Source organism: Penicillium cosmopolitanum (genome assembly GCF_028827165.1).
Source record: "Penicillium cosmopolitanum strain IBT 29677 chromosome Unknown utg000011l:1.0-3548175.0:1.0-3550911.0, whole genome shotgun sequence".
Lineage (NCBI taxonomy): Eukaryota > Fungi > Ascomycota > Eurotiomycetes > Eurotiales > Aspergillaceae > Penicillium > Penicillium cosmopolitanum.
Window position 1 is genome coordinate 1,500,581 of NW_026622681.1, and position 19,485 is coordinate 1,520,065.

A 19,485-nucleotide genomic window follows, 5' to 3' on the forward strand; every position below is an offset into this window, starting at 1 on the left:
GGCGCTTATCTTCATATTACCGTTTCAAAAGAAAACGGGATCGAGACTGTCACGCACAAAGACATTGGAAATTTTCCTTACGATTCATACGAGATGGCTATTTCAGCGCATGAGTCCATCCGCAACACTATCGCCCGGTGGCCATTGATAATGGACCAAAGAATGCACGAAAAACTCCCCACCACCTTTAGCTCTGATGCTATTTTCCATTATCCCCCGCCTATCGGAACTATTCAGGGCATCGCTGCTTTGACGCAGATGCTCAAAACCCTAGAAGATGTCAAAACTTACCATTCTTTGGGGACGCAAATTATCCAAATGACTAGTGCAACTACAGCGACAACTATAACATACTGTATCGGGGTTCACGTGAGGACAGGAGAACAAGCAAGGAAATCGATGACAATACTAGGACACTATGAGGATAGATTAGTCAAGGAAGATATCGTTGGGGAGAGGGAAGTAGATGATGATGGTTGGCGAATTGTTGAGCGACGGGTGTTCCATGATATCCCACCCACCGAAGGGCAACCATTTCCTGCTCTGGCTTGATTGGATACTGTTGGGATGATTTGGCACGTCACCGCTCAGAATTTGGTTAGAATACGATACTCCTTGGAACTCGTTAAAGCAATTCTTGCTAGCCTATTAATCGAAAATACACATTTGAGACGGCCTTCAGGTGTATTCATAGCAGTAATCACCCGCCTGAGGACTCATCAACTCTCTCATCTTCTTACTTGGACCCAGTACCCCGAACCCAAACTCTGTTTCCAGGGTCAAACCCGGCGTCAAGGGAAGATTATACAACGTCATAGTCCCATTGATGGCCCACCGATGATTCGTTTCATCCAGGCCTTGCCATATTGCCCACATGCGATCGACCATTCCATGATGTAGCATGAAAGCCGGGTCCTGTGGAGAGGACAAGAAGTCCTCCATTGTACCAGTCATCGCTTTATGCCCAGCAGTATGGGGACCGAACTCTCGCGCCCATACCTCAGGGTTCATACTGATGTCCATCCGTTCCTGAAAGGTGATAATATCGGAGGATGCGAGAAGACGATCAATCACGGTCGCGTTAGCGAAGATCGCAGTAACAGTGGAATTGAACTGGCGATTTAGACAATGAGGGGTGTAGTCGAATATATTAGGAGGCATTTGAAGCGTTGGGGTTGCTCCTTGCGCAAAATGAACCCGCATGTTAGCGAATGGACCACTTGTCACGCAGTAATCATGATCCCGATTTCCGTCGCCGGATAATGATGTTGGTGAGCCGTCGAAGAGTGGACTAGCAGAAAGATTGTGGGCATATAGAGGCCAATCCCAGTACCTGAAATAAGTACTCTGTGTTAAACGAGCAATCATCTTGGAATGGAGTCAACATACGGAAGATATCCTTGGTATGCACACTCTGTTCTCAAGGCATGTTCCCACAACCAGATGAATTGACGATGCCACGCCAGAAGGGCCCCATTCGCGTGAACATGAGGTGCATAACTCATATGGACTCTGAGTTTTGAATAATCAGCAGCAAAGTTATCGTCTTCGGAGAAAAGAAATTTTGGTAATCGACATACACCGTGAAGTCGTCCATCCGATGACGAACACCAGGATATTGTTTAGGCGAGAGAACAGGTGGCGTTTTTAGCATACAATGAACAGCACGGATATATTCTTCGCGGTCAGAACCGGAAAGAGAGCCCCTTTTCAGAATATTCAGCATTAGATCAATTGCAATTCCCAGAGTCGAATTTCAATTTAACATAACCTACCATTCCCGTCGAGTTACTCTTGTACTGGGAGAGCATGTGAGAGAGTTCACAGGTAGGAATAGGAGCATAAAAAGTAGCATATCGTGAGTGTATTTTGACGCAAAAGTTAAATGAAAGAACCATTCAGGGGAGTGGTGAAGAAAGAAGGGCGAAGTAGTTCTTACCAGTCAACTTTCTGAGATTACTGCCGAGAAACCGTTCAAACTAATTAGATGGGCGGTGGCTTCAAAATTTGGCCATTCAGACGCACATGTCCGTATCCTTAAAACCTCATTGTGTCTCAATTGTAACCCACAAAGTGAAGTCCCCGGCCACTCTTTCCCCGCTTCTATGTTGGAAAATAAGCCAGGGTGAGACTGAGATTGGGTCAGTAACTAACTCTTGCTAAGTAACTGGCTGGATTGCTGCACGGGGTGAAGATACGCAGACGCAAGGTTCTCTAGAGATATTAGTATGCACTCTCATCCCGTGCGCTGTACTATGTAATGATGATCGATGGCAAGGGGTAAAGTCGGCAATCAAGTACATTATGGTGGAGGAGATTGAACTTGCCTTCTAGTACACGGTAAGATGCTCTGCAAGCGCAAATTCCTTTACATTGCGTGACGTGAACAACGATGGCCGTCTGCAAGACTCAGAACTTTATTACAATGCATACGCGACTTAGTCCTTCAAGAAGATTTGAGTCAACTGCAAGGGGCCAAGACAATGATGCAAATTTATGTAATACAGTGATACCTCAAGTTACTAGACCCTAAGCCTCACAATATTGAGTGGAAACAATCACATACTTGAAAACGCCAAAAAGCCCCATCTTTCTTACAACGGCGAAGACCTACATGAAGAAGCAAATCATGAAAAAGTCTCAAACATTCTCAATTATTGCTCTTTTTGGATTGGCCGTTCAAACACTGAGTAAAACCACCGTTTCCATCATTCACGCGTTTCCATCGGGTGTATCACTGGAGAATCTTGCCATCGACTCATCCAGGAACAGCATTCTGGTCACCAGCAACAATACTCCTTCTCTCTATCAAATCAATCTCTCATTCCATCAGCATCAAAATAATTCAGCAAAGGTGATACACACATTTCCCAACGCCACCGGCCTACTCGGAATTACCAAATACGCACCTGATACCTTTGCGGTTATTGTAGGCAGTTTTTCTATTGCCCACATTGGTCAGAATACCTCCTTCTCGGTTTGGAGCATTAAATTCCTTAATACTGGTTACTCCCACACCGCTGAGACCAATATTCAGGTGCACAAGATTGCCGACATCCCTGGGGCTCGAATGCTAAATGGCATGACATCTATGGATGAAAGCTCAGAGGCAGTCTTGGTTGGTGACAGTCTAGCGGGTCGAGTGTACAGATTATGTACTCGCTCAGGCGAAGTCAAGGTGGTTCTTGAAGATGATGAGACTATGAAGCCAGAAAACCATCCTGGGGAACAGATCACATTACGCTCAGTTGCCTTAAATGGAATCAGGAAGGTCACCATCACCAACGATCATGACCATGGGAACAGAACCTATCTATACTACAGTAACAGCAACAAAACTACCATTAACCGGGTTTTGATCGATCCTCTTACTGGGTATTCCAGAGGTCCATTCACCACTTTGACAAGCAACGATGGTAGTCTTTCACCAGATGATCTAGCGTATAATTACGACTCAGGTGATGTCTATTTTGCTGGTCACATGGATGACGTTGTTGTTAAAGTCGATTCAGACAAAAAGGAAACAGTGTTGGCACATGTGATAGCTCCCAGCAGCCTGGTATTTGAAGAGGGTGAGCAGAGCCACATTCTCTATTGCACAACTGCTGGTGGACCTGAGTTTGGGGCAGAAAGGGAAGGGGGGAAGCTCTTATCAATCCAGGTGGAACTGGACTACCAGTCGTTTTAGAATGGCTTTGGAGACTTCCGACCGCCAGCCTCATGAACCAGAAAGTGGCTAGCAGGATCTATGGATTCTCATATTCAACACCATTCTCTCTTCTAATCTTTACATTATAACGAGACCCAACTTCTTTGTCTGCATCGATTATTTGACGCTAAGCTTTAGTCAATCAACCAATATGAATGTCCTGTTTCCATTATACCACATGTAACTAAGCTTTTTGTAATTCTTCACCCAGTGACATATTTGCAGCATGCTCCTCTTTTAGCCTTTGAGCTATCTTTTCAGCTTCCGCCGCATAAACGCATCGCCTCCGAATGGCGGGGCCATATTTTATCAACAGAAATGGAAATGGGGTGCATATCAATGTGAGAAAAGCAGGGATAGAACTAGCCCAACTTATACCCAAATTTTGGTACATCTTCACAGTAAATAAAGGGAAAACTGCCCCAAGAACAGAGCGAAGTACCGAAGACCCTGCCATGCATGATGCAGCATAAATCAAGTAGGCATCAACAAGATAGTTGGTGCAACTGATGAATAATAAAACATTGCCACCACCAAAAAAGGCCGACCCAATTAGGCAGACTGACCAATGAATGCTTTGTGGTGATGCGGTCCATGCAAACCAGAACAGCCCAATAGGCACACAAATTGCACCGAGCATACATGGGGAAAGGCGAGCTTCGGGCGCAACACGTCCACCAGGAGCCATTTTCGATCTTTCGCTGTACCAATTGTTGTCAAAAATCATCCAGGTTAATGCCAAGATCATCCCGACTGCTATGCCGAGAAATGCAAGTCCTTCCATAGAGGGTTTCCAGTTTCGCTCTTGCCGGAAGATCAAAGGAAAAGAGGCAAAAAACATATACATGGTGGCATATATGATGGCCATGTACACCGAGAAAATCAAGACAATAGGTTCAAGGAGTAGGAGCATCCATGGTCGTAAAAGGGCAGCCTTCAAAGCTGGACCGACTTTTCTCGTTGTACCTTGTTCGAGATAACTGACGTGCACCTTTCCAGTTTTCTTTGTGAGAAGTGCTGCCCTCCTTTCCAATAGTACCGGTGCATACGTCTCTGGAACTAGGATTATGTTCAACACCCATATAGCAGCACCGATTATGGTAGGAAGCCAGAGGTTCCACCTCCAGCCAGCACGCTGTCCCAAAAAACCAGATATGATCGGCCCCAACACTTACAATGATGTTAGCTATCCAGATAGTTCGGGTGATTGGAGTTTCGTAAATGAGAGGTTACCTGGTCCCATAAATGGTCCAAAAGAAAAAATTCCTAAGGCCAGACCTCGCTCATTAGCTGAAAATTGGTCAGCAATCACGCCGCTTGTATTTGTCAAGGGGCTCGACCCGAAGATGCCACCAAGCGCTCTAAAGACAAGGAGCAGCGTAATAGATTGAGAGCCTGCTGCTGCTGCATTGCACAGTGTCAGTAAGCCGAATGTTGAGATGAACAATGTCTGACGGCCGTAAATCTCAGACAAGGGAGCCCATAACAGCGGCCCAAGTGCGAATCCAAGAACGAATAAAGACACTCCAAGTTGGGCCACAGAATTAGATACGCTGAATTCAGCAATAATCTGCTCAATTCCGCCAGTGTAGATTGAAGAAGTCAAGGAGACAGTAAAACCTGCAATTGCAGCAAGCATCGTAGATATCCACCGCCTGGATCGAGGGAAGTTCATTGGATTAAATCTGTCTCCTGGGAGCCATTGAACGAGAAATGGGGATAGAGAAGTGCCATCACCGGACCAACATCGCTCAAGAATTTCCGGGGCAAGTGGTCTGGAACTGCACATCGATTGTAATATCAAAAGAGGGTTTCTTGTTGCTTGCATTTCCGGTTCCAAGGCGGCTGGAGCAGGGGGGGCGCTGCTCTTCGAGACGACCATTTCCAGGCTGCCGACTTCAGATTTGCTTTCAGCAGCTGGGGCAAACATGAGATCTTGTAGTCTTTATAGGATGGCCGCCGGTTCTACTGGAAACAGAACCTTGGCTGGGCATTCTAGGTTGTCGCTTAGACAACGGTCCATGCCGCCCTGGTATGCGACTAATCCAAGTCAGAAAGGTGTGCGGGACTGTGCACCCGAAATATGCCAGATGACCAATAATAAATTCGCTAGTCTTGCAGGCCTTCTAAATTGATTTATTGGTTGATTTAAAAGTCACAGGATCCCCTCAGTATCCATGCCTTCAGTAAGTAGAAATTGAATCTTATGAGCAAATTGGTGGAACTAACTCGACTATACTAACTACAAGATGCTATGATAAAGTCTTTTCAGATCCTCTCGAAAGGAACACATGTTGCCAAAGGTATCTCCTAAAGATATTCACGTCGTGTAAGGGGGTAGTACATAAAGTACAAGAAAGTCAAATTTATTGATTGGCGTGACAGACTGAGAACTCTACAATGGGATTCAATAAGATCTAAATCAGACAAGGACAACTGCGTAGTAATCTAACCCCTGACTAAGTTTCAAAAGAATACAGTTGATCCTAACGCAAAAGACAGCCTGAGAGATCTAGCCACTTTGGTCCAATCTCAATCGCGACACTAAGTAAAGTGTGGTCGGAACCCTTGCCTCTAGCTCTCCTAAAGGCCTTCTATTAGTTCTGGGATTAGATATCTAAATCATGGTTTCCTAGATCAGAGGAACCTGATTGAGCTATATACTCGGGCTTGACTACGTCCAATTCTAGTCTGCTGGCCACGGTCTAGACCCCAAGGACTTGCTGTGTTGCACCCATTTCGAGTATACATACCCACTTAGATCCGTCAGGCCATTGCCTCACCGTAGATTCTGAGGAAACCCCGGTTCCTTTTCTTCGTACATTTGCAGGATTCGCTCATGGACATCTGTTGGGACTCCGTCTCGGTGTTCTCTGAGCTGATGCAGATTTCGTGTTGCCTCGAGGACCAAGTCAATGATAGAGGATGTTTCTTCATCATGATTACCGCGCGAAGACGAAACAGGAGAGACGATATGATCAGGTGATGAGATTGAGTGGCCTTCTTGACTTCGATCATCCTGCTGGGGACGCAAATTGTCTAGAGGTAGGACAAGAGGAATGGAAGTTGCCTCAGGCGAAGTTTTTGCGCTCGTCGCTTCGGCATCTCTGGTACTCACTGGTTCTCCTCCATCATTTTGGAATCCGTCGGTCAAGGAAGCTTCGTTTTCACTCTCCGTCCTTTTCACTGTGGCATAAATTTAATTATCCGGTCAGATTCTTGATTCTTCATAAATTATACCCTTTTCTAGCAGAGTTGGGGGGGCCGGTAGGAGATGTCTCGTTCTGGCTTTCGTTTTTGTTGGGCAGAACGTGTTACTCCGCGTAGCTTAATGGTTGATTGGCCATAGGCTTTTGCCCGGGGCATCTCAGACATGAGTTTGACTGCAAAAAGCTCTCCGAATTTCCTGCACCAAATGAAAATAAAAAGGGATTATCACTACGCGCAATTTCTGGGCCAGTGCACTGATAATCTCAGTTTTATCGCATCAGTTTTCGCTTTCCAGAAATTGATTTTCGTGAGGGACTGTGTGGTCATGATGAAGTGTGGGATATCTAAAGAGACAGCCAACACTATGATGAGGTGTTACTTCACCGTGAATAGCAACGACGACACCCTCGCAGGATACCGGTGGGGAGTCATGCGGGTCAATCGATGTATGGCAGCTCTGCTCGCCAACGGATGGGGACACAAGAGCTGGGAAATTTTCTTACTGGGTAAGTTTCTTTTCATTTTATGGCTCGAATTGACCAGTTGTACCAAGAGGACCGATCTCTAGCACAATTTGCCCGTTTTGCTGCCTTCGAAATGCGGAGTTATCAGAGGATCCTTGAGCACTTGGGGAACGCGGGCGTACCCATCAAGGAAGAGGGTTAGATTCCATACTGTATTCCTTACATCGTACGGTCTTTAACGGGCGACAACGTCAGGTAACGCATCACCACCCGACAATGAGACCAATGCTAACGAGCATGTGAGGCTGGAACGTATCTGTCATATTCTCGGCTACAGCTCTTCAAGTAAATCTTTGATCATGGCCTTATCAAAGCAATTCATCCATCTCATCAAAGATCTGGTGGGTCATCCATTCCTGGCCGACTCAGCTGGCCTTTCTTTCACCACCAGAAAGTCCATCTCAGGCCCAACATAGATATCCAAACGCAGGATGTAATAGTAACCCGGCAAAAGGTCCTAGATGACGTGGGCCAAATCAATGATTCGGGAAGGTTCGTTAGAAAGAACGCGGATCAGGATTAGCAGTGTCTAGCGAAAAGTTGAGAGCTCTTTATTCATAGCAGAACGATACATTTGATATTGGCATCCCTACTCCAGTTAACATAAGTTCCCATCAGATCCCGTATAACGTACTTCTCAGCCCATTATCCGCAGAAGAGGCTCGGCTAGACCCATAATTCCAGTCAGTGCTGACTTGCGCACTCTGAGTTCCATTGAACCACGCCTAGAGTAGGTACCGACTGAGAGGCAGAGAACCGAACCCATCGGCCGCTCACGTAATGATTTTTTTTTTTCTAGTGGAAGGAAGGGTAACTCACGACGCCAGGACGACACAGGCCCTGGCGCAGGCTTATATATAGCTCTATCTCCTCGTTATCTGAGCTTCCACAGCAAAATACTGCACAATAAAGCTTTTCACCCAGCATCATCTAGGGAATCATCACAGGGATGTTTCCTACGAGAAAAAACTGGCCCCTGGGTGCAGGGGCCATGGCTTAAATTTCTTCGCTAACGAGCATTACCATCACAGAAAACTCTGCGGAACTCATCTTTGGTCAAACTTGCTATTGTTCTTCACGGAGCCAACGTCCATCTGATGACAGATGCGTCAGCTCTACCAAGCCTGTGTCACACCGGTCGTAGACTACGCATCGACCGTCTGGCATGATCCACTCCACGACAAGACCCACCGACATTTGAGCACAGTGCAGAGAACATCGCTGATCCGAATCCTATCAGCGTTCAAGACCGTAGCTACTGCCACATTAGAAGTAGAAGCCCACGTGCTCCCAACATACCTCCGACTTCGGCAACGCGCTCAAAACACTATTGCGAGTCTGCACACGCTCCCTCGCGAGCATCCCATATGGAATGTACTCTGGCGGGCTCACAGACGCAGAGACAATCTTCGGTCGCGCTTCCGCTTTCCCCTGGCGGAGACTCTCAAAAAACCATGGATCCTGGGAGCTTAGCAGAGCTAGAGAAGATCGACCCAAGAGCAGTCCCACCCTGGCGACGCGAGGCTTTTGCTGAAATTGAAATCGAACCGGACCGAGAGTTAGCGATAGCGCGAGCAGAAAACATACGGTCTCATACCGATATCGTCGTCTACTCAGACGCCTTTGGAAGACAGGGGAATTTGGGCAGCCGCCGTCGTCACGCTAAGTGACAACGTAGAAGTAATTGAGTCACAGCAGATCCAAAACAACCTTCAAATGGACATACTCGGAGTAACTCCGACGAAAGATATACAGCATGGATTCAATGCCATCAGCTCGTTGCATAAAACTTGTGGATCTTGAGAAAGGCTTTAAAAGCAGTTGAACGAATTTTGTATAGACGTAGTCATTTCCTCCACGCAGATGGAAAGGAGACTCGGTTTATTTGTTGGTGTCATGGGCTGGCGCGAGAAATAGCGTCACATATCACCAATTTCTAGATTTCATTCAACCTGATTTTTGAGTATTTCTGCTATATGTTGAATCTGTCTCAGAATGGCCGTTTTACAAAATATTATAGATTCATTTATCCTTATTGATCAGTGCGCTTGCAACGCCCTTATTGTTAATAAGCCCTCGGTTGTGCTCTATACTTTCCTTCTGAAGACATTAATCTTCCTAACTTAGGTATTTGGATCTCTCTTTTAAGTTTCTTAATGAGAGCTTTATTAGTGTAACGGGTTGCACCCATATCGAGGCCCGGGCCTTGGCCCATGCGGCACGTGACACATAACAGGGGAGCTAATGCATGCCCCCTAGTATTGGTTGGCTCTCGGTGGCCCATCAGTAAGTTGCGGCCCCTCATGTCGCAACGTCCGTAACACATAGCAAAATATTATAGAAAGGCTAATAATATCCGAAATAATTATAGGGGGGAATACGAGAGTGTTAGGAAACTCGTTGCTTTTTCTATAAGTAATTCCCCCCCGAGAGCATAGTTTCCTTTACAGTCATACTGCCCGATTGAAACCAATAGGAACCGGCTCTGGCGATAGGATGATGGTCGACCTGACCTAGCAGTCGCGCGACCGAGGGTGATAATTCTCACCCAGGTTCTCAGTTTCTCGTCAAGCACTCACCCATTTCACCCCAGGTCGCGCGACAGAAAAGCGGCGATTAGCTGTTTGCCCACCAGGCTAGGCCGATCGATTGGCGTGCCTGGCCATTTGGCGTGTGGCTAAACTACAGACAGTAGTGCGGTGGGTGTCGCCCGGGTGATTAGGGTGAGTGCGCAACAGACAGGGTGAGAACAAGGTGAGAACGGGGGGAGAGCAGGTGAGAATGACGCTCCGTCGCTCGAACATTGCACGGGCCTTTTCAGCTGCATCAATACAATTTTTGATTGGGCTAGACCGTTCTCTCTGAAACGCTCGGTATCTTGGTATCTGCACATAGCCACGCAAAGATCAAGAATAGACAAGAATTTCCCTCGTTGCTATAGACTACCTGCACAAGTACGTTCCTTTTACCAGAGTTATGTATTCCATCACAGGTGGTCACTGGGGTAGAAGAACCCCAAGCCCGACTTGTGCTGTCTAGAATCAGTTCCAGATAAAAATTATTGAAAAAAAATAGAAATCAACAAAGTCTGGCTCACGACGGAACGGCACGGTCGATAGAGAGGTCGTGGGTGGCTCGGTCCGCTATATGGTTGGTTCCATCTTTAGTTAATACGACGGTCAATTTTCGTTGGAAGAACCTACCAGAATGCTGGTGGTAATGGGACCCACCATAGTATTCCCTGTTGTTTCAACTTATGTCCTCAGTTTCAAGGCCTGGAGAATATAGCTCATTTCGGTTCCATTACGGTGGGTATTGTCCACTCGTTTTTCAACTTGCCTTGCTGCTTCATAATATGATGTTACCAGTGATTCGTCTACATACTGCGCAGCACTCCCGAGGAAGAACCTTTCCATCAAAGTGCGTAAGACCGAAGGGCATAAATAGCTTTAACGCCGTCTTGGCCGTACTCGCGCCGGGCGCTTTTGCAATGCAATGTATACTGTCCAGGAGGGTGATGCTATCGTGGCTTTTCAAGGTTCTGACCGACTATTTATTATCCGCCTGGTTGGAAATATCTACAAACTTATTGGGGATATATTCGTTGATGGTTTAATGCACGGGGAAGCATACGAGAATCAAGATCCGGACAAGGTCGATTACGATATTGAGTTGGCTTAAGCATCGAATAGTGAAGATGATATAGGAGAGCATACCTAAATATGGTAAAATGCCATTCTCACGGTTCCTTCTCTCCCTTCATGTCATTCTCTCAATTTCGTATTAAAGACCGTCTTTTCAGTGTTATTTGAGTATGTCCCTGGACCGGATCTAAAAACCAGATCGCTCACGACCTCTTCGATATGCCTAGGTCAAGGAAGAGAGATTTCCGTTGTTGAGTACTAAGGCCGACGGAGATCAAGTCTAGAGAGACAAAAAAAAGAAGGAAAAACAGCTAGCTTGCTACATTTGGAAAACGAGGTGGTAGCCCATCAGCCCCCCGGGCGTGAAAACTACCAGGGTGTTGGATGCCCCGAATATCGTTCACGCCAGTAGTTTTTATGATTTGAGTAGTTTTCACCCCTGTATCGGAAGGACGGGATCGGGTCGATTCCGCATTTCGTACAATATCGATGAGTACATCTGGTACACGGGGGAAAATCGTCCTGGGCACGGTAATTGGTGCTTTTTTCTCCACATTGGCACTAAAATCATGTAAACTTCGAGTATATTCTTATCGATATTTTCTGGTAGCTCTTACACGGGACCGCTAGAAGATCTTACTCGCCATCCAGGACATAAGCTGCTGGTGATCAATGTGGATCTCTTTGCACTCTGCACATTTTTGATGGGTGCAATTAGCACATGGTGGAGTAGCCCCCGTCACTTCTGCTTGGGGATTATCGCGCTTTCCACATTTGCACTGAAGTGATGTAAGCTTCAGGTAGTTAGGCATCGATTTTTTCCAGTAGTTCTTACACAATACCAGTCCGAGTAGGCACGGGCACCCCCAGTGGATTTCCTTTGCTATTGATTGTTAACTAGAAACTTCAATTAATAAGCTATTTATTAACTCACCCTCAATGGTGGCATCTCGCGGGTATAGTTCCGAATATCCGTAATGTTGGTGTTCCAACTCTTGGGTCTTTTTAATGATATCTCTGTGTCCACAAAACCTCCACTCTCCAACTCAATCTTAGTTACTAATTTAAATCAACTAAGACATTAAACAGCCTTTCATAACTAACTGTATGTCCTCGCAAATTAGTGCTACTGCTGTTGCATTTGCGAACAGCTCTCAAGCAAGCCGATGGTGGTTAGCCACAAAGGCTGGTATGGGGGGGAGCTTAACGGGGTTCAATTGCATCTAGAGTGAGATAAATTAACGCCAATGTCATAATGATAGGAACTTGGAAACAAGACACTCTAACTAATTGACAGAACCTTTCCACCGCCGTATATTCTATGATCAGCATACAGACTCAATACGATTCGTATCACCACGCTTATACGAAATTAATCATGATTATTCCTTCACCCGCTTGATAACGCGGGCTGCTTGGCACAGGCATATATGTTGACTTTGAATACTGCTCCCTACTCAATATGGATACCGCAATAGCCATAGATGAAGACCCACGAGGATGCCGAACTTGTTAAATATTCAACTTAGTTCAAGATCCATCACAAACGACGCTGTAAGCGAGGTGTCTCCATTTTGTTTCTTCATAAGCAGCTCACTGTCCCGCAGTTCAAACCCCAAACTCTCGTATAGGCGACATGCACGGGTATTCCCAGCTTCAGCCTGGACGACAATGCTAGCTTTCGAGCTAGCTATCGCTCTGGCTTCTTGATAGGCGGATGCGATTGCAGCATTAATCAGCTGGCGAGCACGTCCTTGCCCCCGTGCCTGAGGCGAAACAAACAGGCCTCCAATCACATAAACGATGCAATTCCCTTGCAAATCATGGGGGTCCGGTGGCATTGAGGATAGATGGTATTTGCCATCCCTTATAAAGACTTCCCACGGCTTGCTTAGCTGTTTTTCTGCGGCTTCATTGGGTTTCGGGAATGGAATGGGACCAGTGATCGAAACAATGCCAGCCCAGTCATTTTGCAGCAATTGCTCGAGTAATGGGTGGGTACAATCAAGATTCTCAAAATTTCCGATCCCATGGTTGTAATCTGGCGTTTTCTCGGACTCAATGACTGAGACAAATGTCTTGCTTACGCGGCTTTGCAGTTGGGACCGCCATGCCTCATCGGATTTCTTAGACGCTTCTTCATATGAGGATGCGAAGGCTTCAGGGTTGGTTTTGAAGCCATTGAGTCGAATATCCTTGTACCGGTATAGTATGTTTTGTAGGTTTGTGGCCGAAGGGAAAGTCTTGGGAAGAATGATAGCCCCCGTTGAGACACGGTGTGAGGTGGTCATAACGCAAGCTAGTTATATAAAGCGAATGCCAAATTATCTTGCACCGATTTCCAAGTGGTGAGAAAATCTCTGAGAGTCCTCTTCTTGGAACAATCTGGGGTTGCCGTGGGAAAATGAGCCTTCATGCCCCGGTCATCTAAATAGAAGGTCGAGTCATCCATGATTACTACCGGTAGTATTAGTAGTATGACTCAGATCGTTGTGGTGGCGGTTACCCGTTTGGACTATTCCTCGAAACTCTGAGTCTATTTCTTCCAGGATTTCAACGGAAATCCAAGATGTATATCAAGTTTGGTATAGTTTCATACTCCTGCTATAATAATTCTCCAGGAATATTGACTGGTCTACTGCAGAGCTGTATACCGCCGATCGAGCTTGCAAGTAGAAGGCTATTGCGGGGGAGGGGAAGGGGTAAAAGCAACCTTGTGGCTGCGGAGTTCAATCACCATTTCGGAGAAGTCCTCGACCACTAGGTCGGTATACTCCAATTCCCGAGATTATACATAGCCAGCTGGGCACCACAATTACACCACCTGCTCTTCATCTGCATTCTCCGTGGCCGAATCGGGAAACAAGCTATCTGCTGACTCATCTGGGCTCTTCCTATCGGCACGTGATTTTCCCGCTGTGCTTCTCCGACGGAGTGAACTTCAGTGGTTCTCGCGACCTTTTTTCTTCTCCTCCATTCCCTCTTCTCTTGTCAATTCAATTCCTCCAGCTTCAATTGTCCTCGTCATGGCTAGCGTTCGCATATTCCGAAAGGGCGCCGACCTGGTGGCCGCCAGAGCCTCCGCCCTCCACGCACCCCGCGCCTCTATCGGCTCCCCACTTCTGCGGAGGGAGCTCTCCTCCGCGGTGCGCCCTGCAACCCGCCAGGCTCCCAGCACCAGAGTCGCTACCCCGGCTGCAATTGCACCCGTCAAGGCCCAAGCTGTCCGTTATGCCTCTGGCTCTGCTGGCCCGCTGAGCAAGACTCAGCTGTACGACCTCCATGAGGCCCACGGCGCTAAGATGGTGCCTTTCGCCGGCTTCTCCATGCCGCTGCAGTATGCCGACCTGAGCCATGTGGAAAGCCACATGTGGACTCGTGAGAAGGCCAGTCTGTTCGATGTCAGCCACATGTAAGCTTGCAATTCCGTCATTTCCTCGAATCGGTCAATCGTGCAAGCAACAGGCACTAACATGGAACCACCTCTTCTAGGGTTCAGCACAACCTGAGCGGGCCCGGCGCTCTCGAATTCCTTATGAAGGTGACCCCATCCTCCCTGGATAAGCTTGCACCCAACACCTCAACTCTGTCTTGCCTCCTGGAGGAAGGCACCGGTGGCATTCTCGATGATACCGTCATCACCCGCCGTAGCGAAGACACCTTCTACTTCGTCACTAACGCCGGCCGTCGTGCCGAAGATCTTGCCTTCCTGCAAGCCGAGATTGAGGCCTTCCGTGCCAAGAACGGCGCTGACAGCCTCAAGTGGGATATTCTTGAGGACCGCGCGCTGGTCGCGCTTCAAGGCCCTCTGGCTGTTAACGTGCTGCAGTCTCTCATCAACACTTCCGCATCGACCGCCGAAACCGACCTGAACACTCTGTACTTCGGCAATTGCCGCGAGCTGTACATCACTCTCGCCGACGGCAGCGCCTCTCCCCAGCCTCTGCTCATCTCCCGCACTGGCTACACCGGTGAAGATGGCTTCGAGATCTCTATTCCTACCTCCGCTTCCCAAACCCTGCCCCAGCAGGTAGTCGAGCTCCTCCTCACCGACAAAAACACCGTTCGTCTTGCCGGTCTGGCTGCCCGTGACTCCCTCCGTCTCGAGGCTGGCATGTGTCTCTACGGACACGACATCTCTACCGCTCAGACTCCCCCCCGACGCTGCCCTCGGCTGGGTCGTTGGCCGCGAGCGTCGCGACCCCGCCACTGCCAATTTCCACGGTGCCTCCGTGATCCTGTCTCAGCTCGCCAGCCCCAAGTCTCTCAAGCAGCGTCGTGTTGGTCTCACCATCGAGAAGGGCTCTCCTGCCCGTGAGGGTGCCAAGGTTGTCGACATCTCTGACCCCGCCAACCCGGTCGAGGTTGGCGTTGTTACCTCCGGTCTGCCTAGCCCTACCCTGGGCGGTACCAACATTGCCATGGCGTACGTTAAGAACGGTCTGCACAAGAAGGGTACTGAGCTGGGTGTCCAGGTTCGGAATAAGGTGCGCAAGGCTACCGTCGTCGGTATGCCTTGGATCGAGAGCAAGTTCCACCGTCCCTCTTAGTTCCTTGTTCGTTCATTCCATTTCATGACGCTATATATGTTCAGCTTTTCCTTTAACTAAGAAGCGATTGGGGGTTTCTGTGTGGTTGCACTTGTACATAACGTTCTTCACAGCAGCCTTGTCTTTTATATTTGCCTTTATGAGATTATATGTTCTACTTCAACAGTATAGAGACATTATACAAAATAACATTATCATGCAAAGATAAATCTATGAGGGATTTCCATAATTCCTATCTCAGACTGTTTCTCCATTATCGTGACTCTGAGCGTCAGCGATAAATTTGCCCAAATTGCCCCGTTTCATAAGCAAATATGACAAACCTGTCATATATTCCTGCCACATTCCCCCAGATCCCAAATGTACCAAACGATTTAATCGCGAGTAAGATCTGGTCTTCTCACCCTCCTCTTCAGTCTCTACCTTTTCACCAGAGTCCGGTCCCCATATCTTCCAGGCGCCATGTCCTGACCCACTCGGCCACGGAGCCTGTCCCCAGGCAAACAGGATCCAAGCAGAGGCTAATTCGCGGGACATCTTGCGATCAGAGTCATCAAGTTTGCTTTCGAGGATCATGAAAAGATACAAAACGTCCAGTCCATGGTAAGCTTTGCCTTGTAGGATATTGGGTAATCGGGAGCGCTGATCGAATGGTATTTGAATAGCCGGTTCTCAAGATGACTATTAACAAGCGCAGTCTGATAATTCTCGACCTTGAGAACGGCTTCCGCGCCCATCTCACATGTCTGATCTATCAAATCTTGACTCGATAGATCAGGCGTAATTCCGTATTCCCCGAGGACAGCGTCAACGAAAGTGGCGTCTTGGACTTGGCCGAGAAGAGTTTCCCGTACTGATTGATACGTATCTTTGAGAATGTTGATCTTTGAGATCAATCCTTCATCATGAACATCGCCGAAAAGGAATGATTTAAGCCATGGCGGTGTCTGGCTGATATATTGCGGATCACGCGCATAAAACCACCCATCGAAACAAGGATACTCAGTTCCAGAAGCTACGCCCTGAATGATCGGATCCGCATTAGCCAGAGTCTGCTCAGGTATCCTTCTCAATTGATCCAGTACATCCGGATGTTCTCGATCAATCGAGAAAAACCGACAAGTAGCATCAAAAATAGCCTGATGCTCTTCAGGACTCGAACATAAAAGCGTACTACCTAAACCAGACATACAAACCGCGCGATGAAATAGCATCGACGTATTGGCAGTCGCCGCCAAATGATGCCCAATCGAAATAGCACCAGCCGAGTGTCCAAAGGCTGAAACGTTATGCACGTCTCCGCCAAATTGAGCAATGTATTTCTGAATCCATTCACTCGCAAGCCGTTGATCGGTGAATCCGAAATTCCCATTCCCAGAAAATCCGTTCTCTTTCAGCTCCGCTGCTATCTGTTTACTGGCAAGAAATCCACCTAACCCAAGTCGGTAGTTGAAACTGACGACCAGTACCGGCCGTCCGGTTTCAACGCTGTGCGAGACAAGGTTAACGGCATCGTAGATTCCGTAGTTGGCGCTCCCGTGGAGAAGAGAGCCGCCATGGATCCATAATATAACTGGAAACTGCTCTGTGGAGTTCTTTTGAGGGGATTGCGGTATGACTATATTCATTACTAAGGCGGTTTTCTCATCGACTTGTGGCTGGCGGGCGAAATTTGGTTTTGGGGGGACCGGGATGAAAGGGTTGTCCGGAGTAGAGCTTTGTGGGCTGGGACAATTATTGCTTCAAACACAAAAAGGAGGGCGGGGAATAATCAGCATGAGACTGAAGCGCCCAATCAATTTATTCTCGACTTACCCAAGTTCAGTCCCATCGTGGTAGTTATCCTCCCAGGAAATACACAATATAGAACGGGTCCAGCGCTTTGAGCGTAAGGGATCCCGCAAAATTGCTCGACACCATTTGCGTATCTTAACCCATCCACTCGGCCTAGAACGTCGATATTGACTGATATTTTTGACGTTGGGGTTTGGAAAGACATGGAGATAGCACTAACCTCAATACAACTCCAGGGTTGCTTCTGCTGGAACTTAACGCTGGAGCTTAGATGTTCTGAGCAATGGCATTATAGATAGTAGATTTTGAGCATCGCTCGATAGGATTGCAGGATTTCAGGGTCCAAAATCGAGCATGTTGAATAACCTACTTGCTCAGATAAATGAATGCTATGCTATCTGCTTGACCAATCGGAGAGTATTGCGAAAGCTCCGAGATGCATGCAACCCTAGCCAATCTTACTAAGGTTGCAAGTTGTCTACTAGGCACTGTATCCACATTTTCATAATGTACTGGTATAAATACAAATTCTTAGGTATTCTGGCACGCCCCTTCGTACAGTTACGAGGTATTTTCCCGAATAAATGCCACGAGTGCCTCTCTCCCGTCATGCTTTATCGGACATTCGGTATGCATCGCTCCGGGAATTTCCTTTCGTGTAATATCTAGTCCAAGATCCTGTCCTCGCTTTTCTAATTTTCCTGCCACGTACGGTGGAATGACTTCATCATTCTCTGCCGAGATAATAAATATTGGAGGAACAGTCGGCGATTGGGACCGAGTGAGGTGGGTTGATTCATTGGTTTGGATTTCTTTCGCGTTCTGGGCTTTCCACGCGGCGAGGTTTTCAAGGGCCGTGGCAGTGCACCATGTGTTCCAGGAAAATGGCCAGAGATAGCGATAAGGAAGCCATTTTTGAGGATACAAGCTGATCAACATGTCCTTAATACTGGAGATCGGAGCCTCCATTATGAGCCCAGAAATGGGAGGCAACACTTGATTTTGCGCTGCTTGCGTGGTACCTTGAGCCGTAAGATATTTGGACAGAACCGAGCTAGCCACAGCAGATCCAAGGCTATGCCCCCATAGCACGATCTGAAGGTCGGTATTTGGCGATGTGTAAGAGGCCGAAACCCAGTTCAAGAAAGCTTGAGCGTCGCGTTCAATTCCTGATTGAGTAGCACGACCGGACGATGTCCAGTACCCACGATAAGAGAGGGCAACTATAGTATAGTCGGGCTCTGAGTCTGCAAATTTCGACTTATGTGCAAGCGTTCTCAGGACCTGAGAAAGAACAGGCAATCGAAGAGGTGTCGATCCACCATTTCCTTGAAAATAACAGATTACAACTGACTTCTTCCTTTTTGGCTCAATGGTACTGAGGTCCTTTTGGGCGGAAATTCGCCCTTCACAAACTGCTAAATTCGTTCCATCAAGACTTTGAATGCGCTTTTCTTCCCACTGCACAGGTTTGCATTCTGCCAAATAATCCTCGATCTTGTCAGATCGAGAGAACGGGGGAAGCCAAGAGAGATACAAGAGCTTGTTCTGCATAACGATGATCCAGAAACACTTCCATGTCCAGAGGCCTAATAGAAGGCCAGTGAAAATTGCCGGCGGGAGCAGAGCAGGAGGGATGGCCTCGGTGAAAAGGGAGCGAGAATGCTTGACCTTCTCAAATTTTGAGGCCAATGTCTTCGACTCTAAGCATGCTCGTTTTCTCGCTCGTGTGTGAATAGAGTTGTGGGGTATCTGCATCCTTGGCTGGATTGACCTGCTCGTCCACAAGCCGATTGGGTGGCGTCCAACACGCCGCGGATTCAGCCTTCCCAGCATCAAGGCGGTCGATCTTGTATCCTCCCTTGAAACATTTAGCAGATACGATGTTTAAGGTTGTTGGATAGAAGAAAGAAGCGCGTTCAATCCGTCGCGGACGTTGAGAAAAAAACAGATGACTCAGCGATCACATGAGGTCTAGGTTTACAACAATGAAGAAGTATACGGAAATCCTGGTCGAACTATTGGGTCGTTGTATTTTCCAAAAGTCCGAAAAT

General features: G+C 47.4%; 10 protein-coding genes across 10 annotated transcripts; 4 read left to right on the forward strand and 6 right to left on the reverse strand.

Moving 5' to 3' along the window:
- Positions 1 to 93: 93 nt before the first annotated feature.
- N7509_012051 (nuclear transport factor 2 family protein) lies at positions 94 to 552 on the forward strand (the record flags this gene model as incomplete). The annotated part of the gene is made up of 1 exon (XM_056636688.1): positions 94 to 552. One exon carries the CDS (start codon positions 94 to 96, stop codon positions 550 to 552), a length of 459 nt encoding a protein of 152 aa, XP_056482718.1.
- Positions 553 to 678: 126 nt separating this feature from the next.
- Positions 679 to 1,726, reverse strand: N7509_012052 (tyrosinase family protein; the record flags this gene model as incomplete). The annotated part of the gene is made up of 3 exons (XM_056636689.1): positions 679 to 1,333; positions 1,390 to 1,546; positions 1,657 to 1,726. 3 exons carry the CDS (start codon positions 1,724 to 1,726, stop codon positions 679 to 681), a joined length of 882 nt encoding a protein of 293 aa, XP_056482719.1.
- Positions 1,727 to 2,629: 903 nt separating this feature from the next.
- N7509_012053 (uncharacterized protein) lies at positions 2,630 to 3,688 on the forward strand (the record flags this gene model as incomplete). Its single annotated transcript, XM_056636690.1, has 1 exon — positions 2,630 to 3,688. One exon carries the CDS (start codon positions 2,630 to 2,632, stop codon positions 3,686 to 3,688), a length of 1,059 nt encoding a protein of 352 aa, XP_056482720.1.
- Positions 3,689 to 3,893: 205 nt separating this feature from the next.
- Positions 3,894 to 5,348, reverse strand: N7509_012054 (MFS transporter; the record flags this gene model as incomplete). Its single annotated transcript, XM_056636691.1, has 2 exons — positions 3,894 to 4,879; positions 4,943 to 5,348. The coding sequence occupies 2 exons, from the start codon at positions 5,346 to 5,348 to the stop codon at positions 3,894 to 3,896; spliced, it is 1,392 nt and encodes a 463-aa protein (XP_056482721.1).
- A 1,140-nt stretch (positions 5,349 to 6,488) lies between these two features.
- Positions 6,489 to 6,844, reverse strand: N7509_012055 (uncharacterized protein; the record flags this gene model as incomplete). Its single annotated transcript, XM_056636692.1, is given in 2 exon segments — positions 6,489 to 6,816; positions 6,828 to 6,844. 2 exon segments carry the CDS (start codon positions 6,842 to 6,844, stop codon positions 6,489 to 6,491), a joined length of 345 nt encoding a protein of 114 aa, XP_056482722.1.
- Positions 6,845 to 7,283: 439 nt separating this feature from the next.
- Positions 7,284 to 7,585, forward strand: N7509_012056 (uncharacterized protein; the record flags this gene model as incomplete). The annotated part of the gene is made up of 2 exons (XM_056636693.1): positions 7,284 to 7,425; positions 7,488 to 7,585. 2 exons carry the CDS (start codon positions 7,284 to 7,286, stop codon positions 7,583 to 7,585), a joined length of 240 nt encoding a protein of 79 aa, XP_056482723.1.
- Positions 7,586 to 12,607: 5,022 nt separating this feature from the next.
- Positions 12,608 to 13,378, reverse strand: N7509_012057 (GNAT family N-acetyltransferase; the record flags this gene model as incomplete). The annotated part of the gene is made up of 1 exon (XM_056636694.1): positions 12,608 to 13,378. The coding sequence occupies one exon, from the start codon at positions 13,376 to 13,378 to the stop codon at positions 12,608 to 12,610; it is 771 nt and encodes a 256-aa protein (XP_056482724.1).
- A 735-nt stretch (positions 13,379 to 14,113) lies between these two features.
- Positions 14,114 to 15,637, forward strand: N7509_012058 (glycine decarboxylase subunit T; the record flags this gene model as incomplete). Its single annotated transcript, XM_056636695.1, has 3 exons — positions 14,114 to 14,499; positions 14,580 to 15,203; positions 15,238 to 15,637. The coding sequence occupies 3 exons, from the start codon at positions 14,114 to 14,116 to the stop codon at positions 15,635 to 15,637; spliced, it is 1,410 nt and encodes a 469-aa protein (XP_056482725.1).
- A 572-nt stretch (positions 15,638 to 16,209) lies between these two features.
- Positions 16,210 to 17,265, reverse strand: N7509_012059 (para-nitrobenzyl esterase; the record flags this gene model as incomplete). The annotated part of the gene is made up of 1 exon (XM_056636696.1): positions 16,210 to 17,265. One exon carries the CDS (start codon positions 17,263 to 17,265, stop codon positions 16,210 to 16,212), a length of 1,056 nt encoding a protein of 351 aa, XP_056482726.1.
- A 727-nt stretch (positions 17,266 to 17,992) lies between these two features.
- Positions 17,993 to 19,189, reverse strand: N7509_012060 (alpha/beta hydrolase; the record flags this gene model as incomplete). Its single annotated transcript, XM_056636697.1, has 1 exon — positions 17,993 to 19,189. The coding sequence occupies one exon, from the start codon at positions 19,187 to 19,189 to the stop codon at positions 17,993 to 17,995; it is 1,197 nt and encodes a 398-aa protein (XP_056482727.1).
- Between the last annotated feature and the right edge of the window lie 296 nt (positions 19,190 to 19,485).